The sequence below is a fragment of the Mya arenaria genome, chromosome 14 (genome assembly GCF_026914265.1).
Source record: "Mya arenaria isolate MELC-2E11 chromosome 14, ASM2691426v1".
Taxonomy (NCBI): Eukaryota; Metazoa; Mollusca; class Bivalvia; order Myida; family Myidae; genus Mya; species Mya arenaria.
In genome coordinates this window covers 41323864-41345928 of record NC_069135.1, presented here as the reverse complement: position 1 = coordinate 41345928, position 22065 = coordinate 41323864, and the positions used below count along the sequence as shown (strand labels likewise).

The 22065-nt window shown below is 35.5% G+C and overlaps 1 protein-coding gene and 1 long non-coding RNA gene across 3 annotated transcripts; one reads left to right on the top strand and one right to left on the bottom strand.

The window, feature by feature from the left end:
- Positions 1–1007: 1007 nt before the first annotated feature.
- On the top strand, positions 1008–3897 carry LOC128217591 (uncharacterized). The gene is made up of 3 exons (XR_008258241.1): positions 1008–1037; positions 2298–2520; positions 3073–3897. It is a non-coding gene; the product is annotated as an uncharacterized LOC128217591 (long non-coding RNA).
- A 10514-nt stretch (positions 3898–14411) lies between these two features.
- LOC128217590 (uncharacterized) lies at positions 14412–21628 on the bottom strand. Of its 2 annotated transcripts, XR_008258240.1 has the most exons (3): positions 21310–21628; positions 19413–19634; positions 14412–18574 (listed from the first exon to the last, which is right to left on the bottom strand). XR_008258240.1 is itself a non-coding variant. In XM_052924822.1 (2 exons), the coding sequence occupies exons 1-2, from the start codon at positions 19671–19673 to the stop codon at positions 18353–18355; spliced, it is 483 nt and encodes a 160-aa protein (XP_052780782.1). In that variant the 5' UTR covers positions 19674–19969; the 3' UTR covers positions 14412–18352. The 2 variants fall into 2 exon arrangements, 1 of the variants encoding a protein (XP_052780782.1); XM_052924822.1 differs by lacking the exon at positions 21310–21628 and having other exon boundaries at positions 19413–19969.
- Between the last annotated feature and the right edge of the window lie 437 nt (positions 21629–22065).

The window sequence follows — 22065 nt, the reverse complement described above, 5'->3', positions numbered from 1 at the left end:
TTCTGACTTAGAAAACCAAAAGATAGACTTAAAGGAAAATTACATGACAGAAACAATTGACACAAAATCAGTGAATAAACAAATTGTACGTTCAAAATTTTGCAAACAAACTGTTTCCTTTCAATTTATGACACATCAGCATTGTGTTACATGTAAAAGACAAAAAGTGTCCTATGTGAAATCCAAACCTGAAAAAAGTGATCTTGAAAAAGTTAAAGAGCTTATGCCATCAGCTACAGATGCTATGCTGACATTGATAATGTCACAAATTCAAAATAGTAGTAAAGAAAATGCAAAACAAAACAGATGGGACAGACAAATTATGAATGAGTGCCTAAACTGGTATACAAGAAGTCCCCTCAGCTACATACAAATAAGGCAGTCAGGACTTTTGCTGTTACCATCACCTTCTATGATTCTATTATATAAAAATAGTTTAAAGCATACACCAGGGCTTTCAACTGAAACATTTCGATGGATGGACCAGGAAGCTATAAGAATGAACATTCCAGAAAGCGGTAGAATAGGGGGAATTCTTCTAGATGAGATGTCCATTCAACAGAAATTAGAGATCCAGAGATGTGGTAAATCTATTGAAATGGTGGGATTTGTCGATATGGGGCAAGAAAGTGCAAATTTGTCAGCACTGCGTGATGGAAAATAATCGAAGAAATTAGGTACACATGTACTGCAATTTTTGTTTCAAGGTATATCTGGTTTTAGATTTCCATTTGCTCACTTTATTTCCCATCAAGTGAACGCATGTGAAATATATATGCATGTTTGGGATTCAGTAAAATTACTGTCTCTTCATGGATTCAATTGCAAATACATATGCATGGATGGCGCAGTCAGCAATAGGTCATTTATGTCTCTACATTTTCCAGACGACAGTAATATTAAAAAAAGGATGAAAGCCCCTATGCCGTGTGACCCAACAAAAGAAATAAACTTATCTTAATAAACATATATATAGGCCGATTTTTATTTTGTGACTTGCGCCTGTGAACACAGCCAACCCCAAAAAAAACAACAGCGTAAGTTTATAACACGTACATCATCTTAGAAATCCATTTTAAATGTGTATTTGAATGTACTTGAATGATGCAGAGAATTAAGAATCCAAAACTAGATCACTCTATAATTTGACACTTCACATAAGTGAAACCACAAGTTGATCAAGTAATAATTAATTAATATGTTTGGGGGGGGGGGGGGGGGGGGGGGGGGAGGACACAATTATGTTTGGTGGGTACTCCTTTCCATATTGTTTTTTATATTGTATATTTTAAAGCTGAATTCTCACTAATTGACCGTTTTGACTTCTTATATATCATTTGTCTTTAATTGCCATTATACTTCCCAAATGTTCTTCAAGTTTCCAAAACATGTCAGTATTTGCAATTGAAATGTGAACATGTAAGAATTATGCAACAGTCAATTCACTCAATTGTAACTACGCCCCCCAATCCCCCCAGGTCCGGCGAAATGGGCCGTGTTTTACCTCCAATGTGAACCTGGGTGAATGCGGTGGTTTTGTCTAGTGCTTAAATAGTGGGGAATGAGCCTTACCTTTGATCCCCGTGGGTGCAGTTGCATTTGGTGGGGATTTTACCAGCAGTTCAGGGATATTTTCTGGACCTAAAGTCAAAGTCCCTGCTTTCCGCACCGGTGTGGGGGGGGGGGGGGCATGGTTACAACTAACTGGTTTGTTGTTTTGTAATGAATGTAAACAAGTTGATCAATAATGAGAGTCAGCTTCAGGGCTTTTTCTATAGTACCCACAGCTCCGACTATCAGACCCATTCCCAAAGCAAAATATACAATATTTTTTCCCAATCTTCAGAAAACAATCCTAGTCAAACAAAGGCAAAATAACCAAACGTTTTTATGGAAGTCTTTTTACCTGTACTGGCTCATTCAGCATCCTAATTAACCATGTGTTATGTAATCTAAAGTTTTGGAAATATATGAAATCAGAAATTATTGATATTCATCACATTCAGAGATCGATCAGTATGAAATATTTTGTGTCATGATTTATTGCTAAAGATATTTATACCCCAAGTATTGATATTTCAGGCATTTAAGGTCTTTTGAACGGGAAAATAAACTTATGTATAAAAAATTCTCTATTCGCAGGAGACTGAAAGTCTTGTTTTTTTAACTGTAAAATTTCCCTATTTAGGAATATTCGCGACTCAAAATTCCCAAAATGTCTAGTGCCTTTTGCCAAACAAAGCGCTGCGCTATTTTAAAGGTACAATTTTACTTGTAATATTATTTATTATCTTTAGAAACAAGTGAGCAAGCTGACAAAGCTGCAACTTCAGGGAGCAATTATAAGGGTCATCAAGATGGAGCCAGGATTCATGATGCTCGTATTAGAGGTGCTGGACCAGAGTCTGAGGAAGGGAGTAGAACTCCAAGCTGGTTTGAGTGTGCTTCAACTGCCGGGACATTTCAATGCAGAGTTAAAAAGTTTGTTGTCGCCGGGAGGCCAGTCTTTCTCAAACTGCTGTAAGAACCTTATAGAAACTAAAATTCAGTATACCGTAGATCTAAGACATGAGTGTACCTAAATGTTAAATGAAGTTGATATTTATGAACAATATTATAACATTTCATGTGAATTTAAAAGCTGGTTTTACATTATTTAATACTGCTAATGAGTTCTTGAAAATTTGTACTGAAAAATGGATACTTGACAACTCATTTGCATGTTTGTACTTCATAGGAAGTCTAGTGTTGTATTTTTCTAAAAAATATGGTTTTAAATATCTTAACATGCATGTAGTCACACACAGGCAGACCAAGTTGAATTGTTGGCATGTATGAAATATGGGCAGTGTTATTTTATAAACGTTTAAAAGCTATTTTATATGCTGGCAAAGTTTGTATCTACTAAGTTATTAAAAGCACTCCTGTTTAGGTGAGTGCTGAGAACTTTCTTGAACATTCGTACTGAAGTAAGTATGACTTAATAGTAGCACATCACTGGATATTTCTTATTTTTAATCTTAGTATCTGTGAATTATGCTACTGACTTTTGATAAACCTTCCCTCTTTCAGGACTCTGACCTCCTTGTTTTGAATGAAGAAGTTCTAACCCTTGCCCATTTGATGAGGCAGGATTTCTTGTGTTCATTGATGAGGAGGACCAGGTGCAACCCAACCGCTACTAGGCGACTTATATTGTGTTCTGACACAGAGTTATTTTTGGGCTGGTGACAAGAGGGCTATTCCCTTATGTTGTGTGGAGAGTCCAGGAAACCTTCCCGATTCCCTAAGAACAATACACTGGCCTTGTGCAAAGGAGGGTTCAGTAGATGATCACAATTTTTGCAGACGGATCGTATCTGTTCTCTTGATTTTCTTAAATATTAAAATATGATATAAACAATATCAGGTCATTTTTGTATACTTTTGTGAATGACTTGTTATTTTATAAATACTGATTTGTACTGTCTTTGGTTGCTAAACTGTCATTAAGTAATTATCTCGTTTCAATTTGAAAGCCAGAAAACCTGCATGTTATGTATACTCATGTTATTGTTTATATTTATGCCCCCTCCGAGGAAGAGGGGTATATTGCATTGCACATGTTGGTCGGACGATTCGCAGCTTTGTTGGTAGACCAAAGCTTGTCTAAGTGATAACTCAACAACTGAAGGACAGATGGTTATCAAACTTGACATGAATGTTGGGCCTGACCAGTAGATAACCCTATTGATTTAAGGGGTCATCAGGTCCAAGTTCAAGATCACAGTGGTAATGGTATAAAGTTGTTAAAGCTTGTCCGAGAAATAACTAAAAAATACCTGAACGTACGGTATGGTTATCAAATTTGACATGGAGGCTGGGCCTGATTAGTAGATGACCCCTATTGATTTTAGGAGTCATTGGGCCAATGGTAACAGTCACAGTGACCTTGTTGAAAAGGTTAACAAAGATTCTCTGAGTGATATCACAACAATGTCTGGCCCTATGATCATCAATCTAATGAACGAGTGATAAATCAACAATGCCTGCACCCATGGCTCTCAAACATGATAAGGGAATTTGGCTTTACCAGTAGATGGTTCATTTTGATTTCAGGGGTAATCAGGTCAAAGGTGAAGGTTACAGTGACCTTGAAACATATTCGTGTGATTACTTGACAATGCCTGCACCCATGGTTCTCAAACTTGCCATCTAGGTTGGGGGTGACCAGTTGATGATCTTATAGATCTTGAAGTCAGAGGTCAACCTATATGCATGATTAAGTATTTTGTCATATTTACTTATTTCCTGCTGCTGAAAGGATATATTTTTATCTGCAAATATCAGTCATCATCTGAACATGATTTAGAACTTTACTTACTATCCTCACACTTTGAACGGTCATAATCTTAAAACTGCCGCAAAGGCATCTAATGTCAATGACAAGTCAGCTGTCATTTCAGTCTTTGCATATTTAATTCAATTTGCGGAATAAGCCTGACAACTTGGCGCTCCTCAAGGGGAGGGGGTTCATATGTTTGACAAACATCTCTTGTTTTTCTGTTTAAAAGCACTTTCAAATGACACTCAAGCAATATGTCTGTTTGAATCCAAATTTCACATTTTATCTTTAAAATGCGTCATACCTTTCTCAACCTTGTTTAGAAATAATAAAATGGACCTAAAGCAGGCTCAATTTTGATACAGCCCATTTCTTAAGTAGAACAAAGATTAATGCAAAAAAACCACTTTCCCACAAAGAAGTAAATAACTGAAATAAAACCATGAAGATCCCAGTTTGTTGACTTCTTCTTGATTTAAAAACTCAGATCTTATATATCCGATAACTTGTGTAAGCAAAATAGTAAACAAGAGGGCCAAATGGCACCGAATCGCTCACCTGTCATATATTGCACATTCTTCCATTATATACAAATATTAAAAACCTAAGCCAATGAACACGGGGCGTGGCCAATTTTGACCCCAGGGCTAAAGTTTGAACATTCTTAATAGTGGTCCAATAAACAATGCTTCATACCAAATATCTATGGCCTTCGCATTTTGGTTTCGGAGAAGAAGATTTTTTAAGTTTTCATCATATACATATATATAAGGAAACCCATGACCGCCCGGGTGGGGCCATTTTTTGACCCCAGGGCCAAAGATTGAACAATGTTGGTACAAGTCAACTAGATGATATATCATGCCAAATATCTAAGCTCTTGTCACTACTTGATTTTACGTGCGTATCTATATATGTATATTTGTTATTAATTGTTGTATGTGGCCCATATTGAAAATTGGTATGTGCACTAAATATGTTATCCAGTTTAAATTAAGACGTTACTTGTCTTTGTGAGTTCGGAGAAGATTTTTTTCACTATAACACATATAGAGAAAACCCATCAGCGCCGGGGTGTGGCCAATTTTGACCCCAGGGCCATAATTTGAACAAACTTTGTAGAGTTCCACTAGACGATGAATCATGCCAAATATCTAAGCTCTAAGCAACGTAAGTTCAGAGGAGATGATTTTTGAAGTTTTCACTATAAACATATAGAGAAAACCCATGACCCCCAAGGGGACAGGGCCAATTTTGACCCCAAGGCCATAATTTGAACAAACTTTGTAGAGGTCCACTAGACGATGAATCATGCCAAATATCTAAGCTCTGTCCAAGTAAGTTCAGAGGAGAAGATTTTTGAAGTTTTAACTATAAACATATAGAGAATACCCTAACCCCCCGGGGCGGGGCCAATTTTGACCCCAAGGCCATAATTTGAACAATCTTTGTAAAGGTCCACTAGACAATGAATCATGCCAAATATCTAAGCTCTAAGCAACATAAGTTCAGAGGAGATTTTTGATTTTTTTTACTATAAACATATAGAGAAAACCCATGACCACCCAGGGGCGGGGCCAATTTTGACCCCAGGGCCATAATTTGAACAATCTTTGTAGAGGTCCACTAGACGATGAATCATGCCAAATATCTAAGCTCTAGTCCAAGTAAGTTAAGAGGAGAAGATTTTTGAAGTTTTAACTATAAACATATCAAGTATACCCATGACCCCCCGGGGTGGGGCCAATTTTGACCCCAAGGCCATAATTTGAACAATCTTTGTAGAGGTCCACTAGACGATGAATCATGCCAAATATCTAAGCTCTTGTCCAAGTAAGTTCAAAGGAGAAGATTTTTGAAGTTTTCACTATAAACATATAGAGAAAACCCATGACCCCCCCGGGGCGGGGCCAATTTTGACCCCAAGGCCATAATTTGAACAATCTTTGTAAAGGTTCACTAGACAATGAATCATGCCAAATATCTAAGCTCTAGTCCAAGTAAGTTCAGAGGAGAAGATTTTTGAAGTTTTAACTATAAACATATGGAGAATACCCATGACACCCCGGGGCGGGCCAATTTTGACCCCAGGGCCATAATTTGAACAAACTTTGTAGAGTTCCACTAGACGATGAATCATGCCAAATATCTAAGCTCTAGCCCAAGTAAGTTCAAAGGAGAAGATTTTTGAAGTTTTAACTATAAACATATCAAGTATACCCATGACCCCCCGGGGTGGGGCCAATTTTGACCCCAAGGCCATTATTTGAACAATCTTTGTAGAGGTCTACTAGACGATGAATCATGCCAAATATCTAAGCTCTAGTCCAAGTAAGTTCAAAGGAGAAGATTTTTGAAGTTTTCACTATAAACATATAGAGAAAACCCATGACCCCCCCGGGGCGGGGCCAATTCTGACCCCAAGGCCATAATTTGAACAATCTTTGTAAAGGTCCACTAGACAATGAATCATGCCAAATATCTAAGCTCTAGTCCAAGTAAGTTCAGAGGAGAAGATTTTTGAAGTTTTAACTATAAACATATAGAGAATACCCATGAAACCCCGGGGCGGGGCCAATTTTGACCCCAGGGCCATAATTTGAACAAACTTTGTAGAGGTCCACTAGACGATGAATCATGCCAAATATCTAAGTTCTAGTCCAAGTAAGTTAAGAGGAGAAGATTTTTGAACTTTTAACTATAAACATATCAAGTATACCCATGACCCCCCGGGGTGGGGCCAATTTTGACCCCAAGGCCATAATTTGAACAATCTTTGTAGAGTTCCACTAGACGATGAATCATACCAAATATCTAAGCTCTAGCCCAAGTAAGTTCAAAGGAGAAGATTTTTGAAGTTTTAACTATAAACATATAGAGAATACCCATGAAACCCCGGGGCGGGGCCAATTTTGACCCCAGGGCCATAATTTGAACAAACTTTGTAGAGATCCACTAGACGATGAATCATGCCAAATATCTAAGCTCTAGTCCAAGTAAGTTAAGAGGAGAAGATTTTTGAACTTTTAACTATAAACATATCAAGTATACCCATGACCCCCCGGGGTGGGGCCAATTTTGACCCCAAGGCCATAATTTGAACAATCTTTGTAGAGTTCCACTAGACGATGAATCATACCAAATATCTAAGCTCTAGCCCAAGTAAGTTCAAAGGAGAAGATTTTTGAAGTTTTCACTATAAACATATAGAGAATACCCATGACCCCCCGGGGCAGGGCCAAATTTGACCCCAAGGCCATAATTTGAACAATCTCTGTAAAGGTCCACTAGACGATGAATCTTGCCAAATATCTAAGCTCTAGTCCAAGTAAGTTCAGAGGAGAAGATTTTTGAAGTTTTAACTATAAACATATAGAGAATACCCATGACCCCCCGGGGCGGGGCCAATTTTGACCCCAGGGCCATAATTTGAACAAACTTTGTAGAGGTCCACTAGACGATGAATCATGCCAAATATCTAAGCTCTGTCCAAGTAAGTTCAGAGGAGAAGATTTTTGAAGTTTTAACTATAAACATATAGAGAATACCCTAACCCCCCGGGGCGGGGCCAATTTTGACCCCAAGGCCATAATTTGAACAATCTTTGTAAAGGTCCACTAGACAATGAATCATGCCAAATATCTAAGCTCTAAGCAACATAAGTTCAGAGGAGATTTTTGATTTTTTTTACTATAAACATATAGAGAAAACCCATGACCACCCAGGGGCGGGGCCAATTTTGACCCCAGGGCCATAATTTGAACAATCTTTGTAGAGGTCCACTAGACGATGAATCATGCCAAATATCTAAGCTCTAGGCCAATTAAGTTCAGTGGAGAAGATTTTTGAAGTTTTCACTATAAACATATAGAGAAAACCCATGACCCCCCCGGGGCGGGGCCAATTTTGACCCAAGGGCCATAATTTGAACAATCTTGGTAGAGGACCATTTGGTGATCCTACCTACCATATATCAACGGCCTAAGCCTTGTGTATTGGGTGAAGAAGATTTTTAAAGTTTTTCCTTTTGGTTGCCATGGCAACAAGAGTTCTGCATGGAATTGAATTCTTTGAACAACTTTGAAAGAAGACCACCCAAGGAACATCCCTATGAAGTTTTATTAATATTGGCCCAGCGGTTAAGGAGGAGATGTCTTTTAAGTAAATTGTTGACGGACGACGGACAAAAGGCAATCACAAAAGCTCACCTTGTCACAAAGTGACAGGTGAGCTAAAAAAGAGCTGCCTCTGTATGCACCCGAAGAGTTGTTCGGAATGGTCAGTATGTATGATTTGCTGGTATGTGACAATTGCTCCTTAAGTGCTTATTATATTTTGAAAGTTAATATATACAGATGAATTCTTGAAAATGCTAGTCAATTTACAAAATACCCAACCACAACACTGTTCTGAAATGGTCTTAAAAACATTTGTTTAGGTTAACATCCCCAAAATTATAAGGCAGGTAAGGTAGAGATGTTATTCAAAAAAATGCTCTATCTTGTGATTGTTGTCATTTCTCGCAAACATCACTATTTCTAGCCAGTGTCACTTTAATATATAAAACTGTTGTTACGGAGCTATATAATGTCAAAAGTTAATGAGAGTTAATGTTTAAAAGAAATACTAATGTTGGCCCAGTTATCTAAAAGCTAACTTGTCTACATGTTTTTTTTTTCTTTTACAGAAAGATTCCATGAAAAACAAAAGTTTAATTTGACATTTTGTTTATTTTTGAGAACTTCACCAAAATAATCATCACATATAAATCAATATACATGTATGAAGTTCAACTTTCAAAGTATCCTATGTGCTTTTGATATACCCTATTTTCAAAGGGTTTTGGTCAAGTTCCATCCACTTTAATATAAAATCAAACTTTTTTTAAATACTTAAAATGCGTTAGCATGTCGCAGGTAACACGACTTATAAAGCTGAAGAGAACAAATATACACACAAATTTACATGATTGCGAGTACATATTTTGCTTCTAGTACCCAAGTATTTCTTAAGAAGTGACCATATTTTTTACCGTATGTGACAAACTTGATCTCCCTTAACATTTCATCAAGGTGAACATTCTCACTAAGTTTGAACACATGTAATCTTACAAAGCAATATCAAGGTTTGATTCTATAATGTTTTAAAAATAAAATCAAGTGACTTCCATTCAGTCCACATGTGACCTAGTTTCAAACAAGACAACAATGAGACCATTGTCATTAAGTTTCATGAATATTGGAGCACACAGTAAACCTCTAGAAATGTCTCTTATTAAACCTAGATTCTTGCTCGCTGTACAATTCCCTTCTTGGTTAAGGAGATAACTGTTCAAGGTGGCTAGAGATTTGTCGAGGATAGTGCTTCTCCATAACAGCCTTTTTACCCATACCGAAAAATTGTTGGTCAAGTGACACATGAAGATCAGTTTCTTCAGCGACTCTGTATGGATAGGTCTTTTTTCTTTCACTGCGTTTACTGGGGAATATTGCCATCCTCTTCTATTGTTCCATGCACGGTTTAGTCTGCATACAAAACAAGAAATGTTTCATTTACAGAATAAGAATTGACCACATCACACACACGCACAATTATCTAGAAGTAAGATAGTTATCGAAATAAATATTTCCACTTATAACCAGACTTAAAGCTGCACTCTCACAGATATACAAATTTTACATTTTTATTTTTTTTGTCTTGCAAAGAGCACATTTTTGCGAGAATATCTGGAAACCAATAATATAAGATTGCTGACAAAAAAATCAGATGGCAGTTTTTCATATTTCCGTTCGAAAAATAATGTTAAATGCATAAACATCACTTTCTTTAACTTAAATATAAAAATCTGCTCGTTCCAAGACAAAAAAATAAAAGTTGTCAAAACGTTCAATCTGTGGGAGTGCAGCTTTTAAGCCTGAAAATGTGATCAGATCATTTCAATTTCATGAATTATGATGCAGTTATTTTATGAAATGCTTATTCTTGTTTCCTGTATAAATAGCCTGAATTCCCTGATTTTTAATATAATAATATAAAAAAGGGTATAACTTCAAACTTCTACTAATATAAGATGTGAAAAGAGTCAAAGCTAAGTGCTGTACATTAAATTTATTTACCTGTATACTAGATAGTATGCATCTTTGATGGAAGGTGGTTGTCAAGGACAATCACTCTGAGGGCTTTAAGGGTACTAAAGTGTTTTTTTATTGTTAAGCCATGGTGAATTCCTCTCCTCTTGGCTCAATGGCCCATGACTTTACTCATAATATTGAATCGGGGGGAGGCCACTCATGCTCATCCGTCAAATGATGGAGAAGAACAGCTGAGATGCCCTTAAAATAAATAGCATTTCATTTTATTTTCATTTATCTACTTATATCATCAATAAATGTTATATGTTAATTATCAATATTATAATACTTAATCAATATACCAACATATACTTCCAAGCTCAAATCACTGCATTTTCATGACACAAATATCAAGCCTTATTTGATAAAAAGGATATCAACCTCTTTTCTACCTTTTCATGATTTTTAAAGCTGCATTCTCACCTATGGACTGTGTAAACATATTTTATTTCAATTTTTGTTTTGGAATTCATTAGCCACTTTTTAAGCTTATATCATGAAACCAGTGATATAAGATATGCTGACAAAAGAGGTGAGTGCAGTTATTCATACTTACTTTCAAAAAGTATGATGTTTTTTGCCTAAAAGCCTTTCTAACACTTATGAATAGAAAATGAGATTTTGGAGTTGATAAAACGCTGCCTTTGATTTTCTATATTTGAAAAGTTCGAATGATATTTTTTATATTTGCAAAAAAAACTGTACTTACAGTACACTTGGCATGTTCAAGCCAGGTTAAAATCTGTGACATCACCAGCCTCCTGACATCGGAGTCTTGAAGCGTGATGTCAAAAGATACTGAAACCCAAAATACCGTAAATTTTTATTAACTATTATTATATTATGTTTATATAGAAATTTCAGCAAATCATTTATCTTATAATAATTAAACCCTTGGTACATGTATTTTGTAGAGTTCATATACAAAACAGAAATATAAAAAGAAAAGAAATATAATTTTTTGCATTATTTTTTGCATAAAAGATGGATGGACTACCTTTAACATGTTAACTAGTATCACATATGTACCAATTTCTATTTAAAGCCAGGTTCTTATATTATTGATATAAAAATGATAAATATTTTTTCAAATGCCATTTCAATCATGAGCAGGATCAAAACAATCATTGAAATTAGACTTTTTGATGAAGAAGCCCTGATTCGTATACTTTAGCTTTGAATCAAATTTCAAACAAGCCCTACTATAAATCAAAGGACTGAAGGTCCTGAGAGTTGCCAAGAGAAGTTTCTTGCAGATGCATTGCTAAACGAAGCTTATATGAGTAAACAAAAGTTTTGTAAATATTTGACGAAAGGTTCTAGATTTTTAGCAGACATGAGATATGTAATATTGTCATGGTTTGAAAGAACTATACACAGTTGTTCAGCACATGAAGATGATGTGACATATACAAGATCCAGGTCCCTACCTATAAGGTCAAGGTCACACTTGGAGGGAGACAAACAGCTGTATACAATTGTCGGATGTAAAATCACTTGCAGTTACAAGTCTTGCATAAAACAGTTGAAATCAGTGTGACCTTGACGTTGATGAAGTGGTTATAGTGACAAAAAAAAAATTTGTGGACTTTTATTTTTATCAAGAAAATAGATACATTGCACATTAAGTATGATTTGGTAAAAAATCAGAGGTAACAAAATAGTGAATATTTAACCTGTTTACTGGCCTAAATGGCACACAGTAGCTCAGGGGCCGTATTCATAAAGCTCCTAAGGAAAATCTTAAACTTAAGTGAACATTTCAGATGCGGATTTCCAATTTATTTTTAAGCAAACAACAAAGAAACTTTTCATGCTCATGAAAAACATAGTTTTGCATATGAATGCAAAGTTTCATTGAAGTATTATGGGTAAAAAAGTGAGAAATCTGCAATGGAAATGTTCACTTAAGTTTAAGATTTTCCTTAGGAGCTTTATGAATATGGCTTGAGCCTGTACAAGACACTTAGTAACTAAAGTTTCATCTAGATCCAAACTGTTTGAAATTCAATCCATAGATTTTATTACCAAAGGTTGGGGAAGTGTTTTAAGTTGGAAGTAAATATAATAGTTTTCATGTGCACACTTGGCCTGGGAGTGAAGGGGTTATTTTTTCTAAGCCTTTGAAAATATGAGATGAAGAAAAAAAGCAATGACTAGATTGGCATAGAATCTGCTTGAAATACTGGTTAGAATGAGATTGTACATACAAGATGGTGTAAAAGTAATACAAGTACAAGGTTTATGTTGTACATTATCAGTTTTGTAAAATAGTATGTCTCATGTTTCACATAAAACACTGTTTGTAAAACAATTTGCTGCCTGTATGCAATATGGCCTATTAACATCTTGATTAACCTTAAATTTGACCTTTGACTTTGAAGGATGATCTTGGCTTTGATATGTTGCCATTAATTATGTGTACTAACACTAACCCATTATCTGATAAGACACATTTTGATGCATCCGAGAAATGTTAAAAATGGAGCATGTTCTTCTTAAGGAGCAAATGCTCACTTTTTTAAAAAGGTTTTCAAAACTGTTAGAAATTCAATTTTTCTTTTGCAAAGCATTTCAAAAATTTATAACCAAGTGTAGAAAATAATGTCATCATCCAAATATAGCATATCGGGTAATGGGTAAACGATGTACTATGAAAGCAGTTGTATTCCTGTTATATTAATTTAAGGTTAGCAAAAAAAAAATTGGCTTGAAAAAATATCTAAGTTGAATGAAACAAAGATAAACAGACAACGATATGTACAGTATAGTAAAAGTTTAGTCATAACATAGAAAGAAATCATAGGCAACATAATAAGCAAATGACATATCAATAGTTTGTAAGATATGTGAAATGACATACACTCAGTCAAAGTTCTAACCGATCACTTCTTAAACTGGATTTTTTTTAAAAACTATATTTCTGTCCTGTCTGAAAAATTAGACATACATTACTATACCTATTTAGCATTGGCATGTAAAATCCGATAGTGGATTCGTGTATGTGGGTGCTGTGATGAGCTGTATGGCTATATTTCATTCTTTCGCATGTGGAACCTGTCAACTCGATGGTTGGAACACCCAACTGCGGCTTTACATTACATGTCGACCGCCATAAATAAAAAAAAAAACTAAACATGGGCGACTGTCCATCAAGAATCATTCCATGGCTGTTGGTATGCGAATACCGGCACTTTTGTGAGACAGGTACGTTGCTCCGTATGATATGTAAATGCATCAATTACTCATAAATGAATTTTGTGATACAAAATAGAATTATTCAGCCATGACATCGATTGTATGGCTGAATTATTATATTTTGTATCACAAAATGAAATTAATGAAAATGTGCGAAAAAATGAAATTCATTCTTACCACTCGCCACAGCGCCCATACACACGAATCCACTATCGGATATTACACGCTTACGCTAAGTAGGTATATTAATGTATGTCTAATTTTTCAGACAGCACAAAATATAGTTTTTAAAAGAATCGAGTTTAAATACTGATCGGTTAGAACTTTGACTGAGTGTATGTTTGATGCCATTTCACTATGGCACAAGTGAAGTATACACAATATTTAAAAACAGTTGAAAGTTTACTCAAGCCGTAGAAATAAATCATAGGCAACATAATATGCAAAAGACATATCAAAAAGATGGAAGATAAGTAAATTTACATATAATGTCAGAATTGCAATATGGCACAAGTGAACTTACCAAACATTTAACAAGAGGACCATAATGGTCCTATATCGCTCACCTGATAAAAGGGCAACAAAAGAAACAGCACAAAAATCTTTATGATATAAGTATATAAGAAAAAAACTGGCCGCTTCTAGTGGCCATGTTTTTTGAGATATCATCATTGTTTGAACCACTTTGGTAAAGGTACACCAAAGGATAATTACTATGAAATTATTTTGAAATCAGACCAGTAGTTTTCGATTAGATTTTCAAAGTTTTCTAAATAGCCGTATAAGGAAAACTGGCCCCGCCCCTGGCGGCCATGTTTTTGGACATATCAAAATTCTTTGAACAAATTTGGTAGAGGTCCACCCAAGGATCATTTCTGGGATATAATTTTGTAATTGGACCAGTAGTTTTGGAGATGAAGATTTTCAAAGTTTTCTATATAGTGTATAAGGAAAACTGGCGACGACCCTGGTGGCGATATTTTTGACATATCAGAATTCTTTGAACAGTTTTGGTAGACAGAGACCGATCACAATACCTCACCTGTATACTCAGGTGAGATAAAAACACAAGTGAATGTACATGAAATAAAGTTCACATGGAAAATTTCGGATGCTTGCAGCAGTCCCACAACTTTCATTTGGTACCAAATGGAACTAGAAATGTATCTATAGCACACAGATGCCTCCATTTACCATTTGGTCACAAACACATCAAGGCCCAGAACTCTGTTAATATCAAAATATGGTTGTATGAAAATATCCCATTGCACAAGTTTACCGGCTGATATAAATATATAACTTAGGTTTTATCATTCTAGCACTAATAGTTTGAGTTATTAAAATTCCACTTTTTTACTAAACCAAGGCCCATAACTCGTCAATGTTAAATGTGGTTAGATGAAAATACCCAGGTGCACAAGTTCACACCCTGAATAATATGGCCATGAAGTTATATCATTCTAGCACTAATAGTTTCAGAGTAACATGTGACACAAAGTGAAAATTCCACTTTTTCACTAAATCAAGGCCCATAACTCTGACTTGACTGTCAATGTTAAATGTGGTTGGATGAAAATACCAAGGTGAACAAATTCACACCCAGAATAATATCCATGAAGTTTCAAGTCTGAAGTATGAGTGCTTTTAGAGTTATGCACGAAACAAATATTTTGGATGGACAGAGGCAAATCTATATGGCCCCCCTCTTTAAGAGATGGGGGCAAAAAAAAAATATATGAAGGGCACAATTGTGTAAAAATGCATTAAGTTAGCAACATGCATTAGCAACAGAAGTTTGAACATGTGACAATAAGTCATGCATTGAATGGAGGGTACTTTTTTTAAGTGTTAAATGGCAGAAATTGTACCCAAAGTAATGCCACCAACTTGAAAATTGTCTCAGCTGATGTAAACTTGGCAAAACTCCTAATCGGTCACTTAGTAAAGTAACTTTCCTGAAAAATGCATAAAGTGTCAACAATATACAGTTCAGTATTCTATTTTCCCCATCTCGTGGCAATATTCTTAGAAAATTTCAGCTAAATCGAAGCTTAAACGGCAGAGAAAACACAGTTCATATGTGATTACTCCTAATCCAAAAGTCACAAGGAAAAGAATTACAATGCAAATTCCATAGGGAATCACATTTTTCATTGATTTTGTATTTTTAAAATCTTTTGACACAGTCTCTGTTTCACATAGAAGGTAATGTTAAAGTTGAACATTTTTTTTTAACTTATTAAGCCATTGGTGACTGTGTATCAGTCTCACATGTCATGTAATATCATTTTAAAGTGACAAAGGGTGGTATTTTTATTTTTCTTCCTTTATACGCTATGTTAGATTTTGTGACTTTTATTATTGATAGTGTTGTCATTTGAGATACTGTATCTTTTTGATGAAGCGTAGTACGTGAACCAAGTTTTCACAGCATGTGTACCAGATAATGGTCTTTTCATAAATCTAATTTGTAATTAAGCTTATTGTACAGGGAAGGGAATATTAGAAGATTACCTAGGTGACCGATTAGGAGTTTTGTTGAGTGTATTCAGCAAAACAACTCTTTAATACAACTACCTGTCTTAGATAGGTAGTGGTCAATTAGGGAAGGTGTCACCAAGAGCATGTAAAAAGAATGCAGACAGCTGTAGCTGGAATTTGGCAAAAGCAAATTCAATTTTTAAAGCCTGGTATAATAAAATGCGAGTATTCCTGTACTCCTTGTATTTAACTAAAGTATTATATATTTAAAACTTAACTACTAGTAGACATGCATATTATGGTACATGGACGCCTCCACTCAATTGGTGTGTGAAAATCAAGGTAGAATGTGAAGGTCAAGGTCAGAATGATAGTGATACATGACACTTCACAATCCAAAAATGCAACCACAAGCCAAGTTTGGTGATCGTAGGCCATATAGTATAGGAGATATGCACTGACAAAGATTTAAAAGTAATTCTGCTGATGAATATTCAATCTTTCAAACACGAAAAAAAACCTATATCGTCTGGTAAAAGTAATGACCAAAAACGTTATAGATGAAATCATTTTTAGTAAAAGAGGTAGATTTTTTCCTACAATATGTAATTGAACTAGAACTCTGACCAAGTGAGCTCTACCATTGTATGAAGTAAATATGAAATTCCATCCAGTAGTTTTCAAGTTATGCTCCAGACAAGTAAAAGTACCAAAGGACAATAGCTCCATAATTAGCAAATTAAGAGTTATGGTTCTTGTACACTGCACTTCATCTCATTGAGTTTTAACATTGTATGAAGTATTATGAAATTCCATCAAGTAGTTTCCAAGTTTTGCTCTGGACAAGAAAAAGTAACAAAGGGCAATAACTCTGTAATTAAGCAAATTACTGCACTTCCTATCATTGAACTTTACCATTGTATGATGTTTTATGAAATTCCATAAAGTAGTTTTCAAGTTATGTTCCGGACAAGACAAAGTAACAAAGGTCAATAACTCCATAATTAGGTAAATTAGAGCTATGGTTCTTGTACACTGCATTTCTTCCCATTGAGCTTTACTATTGTATGAAGTTTTATCAAATTCCATTAACTCATTATCTCCTAGAGACACATTATTGCACAATTATTGTGGCTGATGTTTGAAGAAATTGTGAGAAATAGAGCATTTGCTCCTTAGGAGCAAATGCTCTATATCCCATAATGCCTTTAAAACCATTGAGATAAACCGATACTTTGCCTTCAAGATTATTTTTGGTTAGCTAAAAATATAAAAATGACGTCGGAATCTAAATATAGCATAGGGGATAATGTGTTAAGAAATACTGAAGTTATGGAAGAAAAACAAAAAACGAATGGACGGACAGACAAACAGGGTTATTACTATAGGGCTCCCACATTGATGTGTGGGGGTCCCTAATTACACCAAAATGAATAAAGTGTGAGGATTTTAATGCCTCATGATTCCCACCCCAGATTGTAAATTAGTTTACGAACCGTTGCGTGCTTTACAATTGGCCAATTAAAAAGTACACAAGAGGTTGATTGGCACATTGCTGCTCTTGTTTCATACTGGTACCTTTAAAGTAAAATTGTGAAACGCGGCTGGTGGTTCACATAATGATTGACAGTTGTGGGCAGGAACTACGAGAAATAAAATTCTCAAATTGAATTCAAATGACTTTTATAATAGGTAAAATACGCCACTTTCACATCAAATAATGCATCAATCTGTCACATCAATGACAGATAGGTAATGTCCTCTAACAGACAAAGATAGATTTTTGTGTGTTTTAAAGTGAATTTTCATCAAGAATATTACTCTAAATAATGAAGATCAAATGTAAAGGTCAACGTCAGAAGGACATGAAACTGATGAAAGTGGAACGCTGCATTCAATATATGCATCCTCACACTAAGTTTGGTAATCCTAGGTGATAACTAGATCCTCGTTTGATTTAGTGAAGATTCCATCCTGTTCTGTGACTAAGCTTGATTCCACACCACCCAGGTCAAGAGCTAGCAAGTTTGGTAATTCTTGGTGATGGAATGATATATAACAGGCAACACTATGAATGCTCCAGTGTATGAAAAGTAAACATCTCTAAACTATAAACTATGAACATGATTTTTCACTCATTAAAGGTGACCACAGACTGTCATGCTCCAGTGTATGAAAAAGTAAACATCTCTAAACTATAAACTTTGAACATGATTTTTCACTCATTAAAGGTGACCACAGACTGTCCTTTGGCTATGAAATTCAGTGTTTTTGGTAGTTTGGCTGTAATGTCTTCCAACTGACACTGAAAGGCTGCAACTAGCACTTCGTTTGATACATTGAAGATTCCATCCTGTTCTGTGAGTAACTGGGATTCCACATCACCCAGGTCAAGTCCTAGAATGGTGGCCGTTATCTCGGTGTTTGGCATGTCAGTAACCTATATAAATAAAGTAGGGAATAACTCCGTTATTAAGCATAAAGGGGTTATGGTTCTTGTACACTGCACTTCCTTTCATTGAGCTCTACCATTGTATGCAGTATATGAAATTCCATCCAGTAGTTTTCAAGTTATGCACTGGACAAGAAAAAGTAACAAAGGGAAATAACTCTGTCATTAAGCAAACATGGGTTATGGTATTTGTAAACTGTACTTCCTCTAATTGAGCTCTACCATTGTTTAAAACTTTATCAAATATAATCTAGTAGTTGTCATAGTATGCTCTGGACAAAGTTTACACCATTAAACTATGGAACAAGGGGAGATAACTCTGCAACAAATTGACCAAGCGTTATAACCCTTGCAAAGTGCACAACTTCACATTGCTATCTATCTAAGTTGCAAGTTTCAATCAAATTCCTTCAATTCCTTTAATTCTTTCAAGTAGTTTTTAAGTTAGAGTATGGGACAAATACACTATCGAAATAGTTTGCATGCGTAATTGCCAGGGGTAGTATAAACATTTCATAAATGAAACGCTTGATGTTGATGGGACATTTTTACCTTAACATGGCCGCTAAAAAAATGAGCGGCTTCCTGAGATGCAATATCATGTTAAATATGAAGTTTGTCAAATGGATGAAAAGTTAATGGCAATTTTACATCTTGAATGTGACCTTGACAAGTGGACCCTCAAAATGTGTGGGTCATTGAGATGCACCTTCATGCTAAAATTCAAGTCTGTGCATTGCAAATAGTTTAGGTAGATCAGAGGATTTGGAAAGGAACTTTTGCTCGAGTACATGTATGTTTGTATGTTCCAAGATATAGCATTTACCTCTATCTTTGTAAATTGTGTTGACGACAGGGATTCCTCATTGTTATATCTCTTGCTGTTGACAACAATATTGGTGATGGCAACAACATCCCCCAACACCACAGGCTCTGCTGCAATGTTGCGCCACAGGCTGACTTTCACCTTCCCAGTACGGTCCTCCACCGTAATGGTCCGCACATTCACCTCTTTGTCATTCACCATTACTGTAGTGGCAACGCTGTCCTGCAAGGAGAAATAACATCGACATCTTTGATGTGGCATAAAGAAGTTTTTGATTGCTTATTTTCAATCATCTTTAATGTATGCCAACATTTGTCTGCCTGTAAAGGGGCATTAAATTTGCACACAAAAAAACGTTAGTTATTACCCTGTCAAATTGTAACCCTTGCGATGGTAAATAAAAGTATGTAGTTGAAACACCAATGCGCCCAAAGGGTCTTGTCACAAATAAATTTGACATTTGACCTTGAAGGATGACCTTGACTGTGTTATGTTACAAATGAATATCTGCAACTTAATGAGATACACATGCATGTCAAGTATCAATTCTGTATCTGCAATAGTTCAAAAGTTGACCTTTGACATCGAAGGATGACCTTGACCTTCAAATGTTACCACTGAAAATTGGTGGCTCCATCAGGTACACCTACATGCCAAATATGAAGTCACTAGCTGTATTAGTGGAATATATGACAATTAAGCTTTGTGACATTGAACTTTGACCTGCAACACATAATCTTGGATGTGGTTAACATTTCTGTAAAATTTAAAAAATCATTTATTCATGACGGGAGATATGGATCAGACAAGAACATGTGTACGGCTAGACAGACACATAGGGCGAATCCTGTTACACTCTATCCAATAAGCTCTATGTATGGGTGATGGTATACTTTGTATAACAATTACGCAATCAATTTTTAAGTGTTCACTTTTATATATATACACTTTGAGAAAACACTTAGAATACACTTTGTGCTCAATACAGTCCAAAGGACTTAGAATCAAAGAAGCTCGACCAATAAAAATGAAAAATTTAAAATCAAACTATTGATCAAACACCCACTTAACAATTAAAATCTCGTTTCCAATATTCAAACATGTGTGATGTAAACACTTGATGAAAAAAGTCACAAGTGCTTCTCAAATACTTGCTTTACAATATTTTAACAATGTATCCAATATTCTAAACACCTCAAACTATTGATTATCAAACTCTTGATGTAAACAAAATGTTAATTGATTTTTAAAACCAGTCTTTAATATGTCAATTCAATACATGTCTGTGAGTGTGAACATAATAAAAAAAAATCCCAAATGTACGTGTTTGATAATGGTGGTGGGGGCGAATAGCGCAGTAAAATGATAACCTAAATTTAGCATGCGCACTCGAGTAACGTTAAGTAGAAATGCACGGAATACAACATACATATATAACCCGAGATAAACATAAGACTTGGTTACGAAATTATTCCATGCATGCTAAAATGAACGAAGACGGATCGTTTTTCCGAAGTCGAATTCAGGCGTCCCCTTGACGCTACGTAATTTGTGCAAAAATGGTTTGTTTAAAAATGCACAGAGAACATCAAACATAAATAACCTACGATAAAAAGAAAACTCAAGTGAATGACAATATATTCAAGTGCATGCAAACGGAACTGCTGATTGTCGATTCGTTGTTGTTGAACGAGGGCCGAGATTTTACAAAATGGCAGGCTCCGGTGTAGTTGAACGATGCCCAGAGTTTTTGAAAAATGACTGACTTCGGACGCTTTGTAAATTGTGCAGATATGTCACAAGACAAAAATAACAGTGCACTGCTATGATTGTAAAATACTCAACACATACAATAAGAAATTGAAGGAAAAACAATTTGTTATAATTGGCTACTTACCAGATATAGTTTGTGGTTTGTAGAAGTTAGCCCGGATTGAAGCTGGCGACGATTCCTCCGCGATATTTTAGTCGAACATTCAAAATGAATTGTATATAAATCACTTATGATAACAAACGTTTCTCGACGTTAATTTTTTTAATTTCCATACGTTTATTTTAATGAAATAACAAAATAGCACGCCCGACACTTCACATTCATGGACTACTTTTAGCCGAAGTACCACAGAATTGGGCGGGTTTTGACAAGCTGGCGGGAAATTCAATGGACTACTTTTATTACCCGGTACTGCACAATTTGACAGAGGGGTGAGCGCAAGACTGTGCTAAGTGCATTCTTTATTGCTTTAACACTTAACACAGTCTTGCGCTCACCCCTCTGACAATATGTAAAAGCATAAATTACTACGAGACAGGATAAATCATTTTTAATACCTTCATTTGACCAAAATGCAAATAATCGAGTTTCAGACTCGCACAATAAATGATTTATTAAGACACATCACACATAATAATTGAACTATGCATGTGGAAAACATGATAGATATGGAACTTCTTTCAGCGCGGCATTCTACCTGAATCAAGGGGTCCGCGAAAAAAAGTGTAACTCTGAAATATGGTATCAAACATGACTCCAGAGAGTTTGCCTAAAGGCAACTCAAAAATCAGAATTTGGGTAAGACCCGAGGCATTTTACCAGTGCAGGGCTTACTGGCTTGTGTTAATTTCGACCATTTGTCAAAAGGAATGGATTTTC

Excerpts from the sequence above, each read along its gene's own strand:
- LOC128217590 (XM_052924822.1), bottom strand. The coding sequence starts at position 19,673 with ATGCCACATCAAAGATGTCGATGTTATTTCTCCTTGCAGGACAGCGTT. Across the intron at positions 18,575-19,412 it reads CACAATTTACAAAGATAGAG|GTTACTGACATGCCAAACAC; the intron begins GTAAATGCTATA and ends TTATTTATATAG.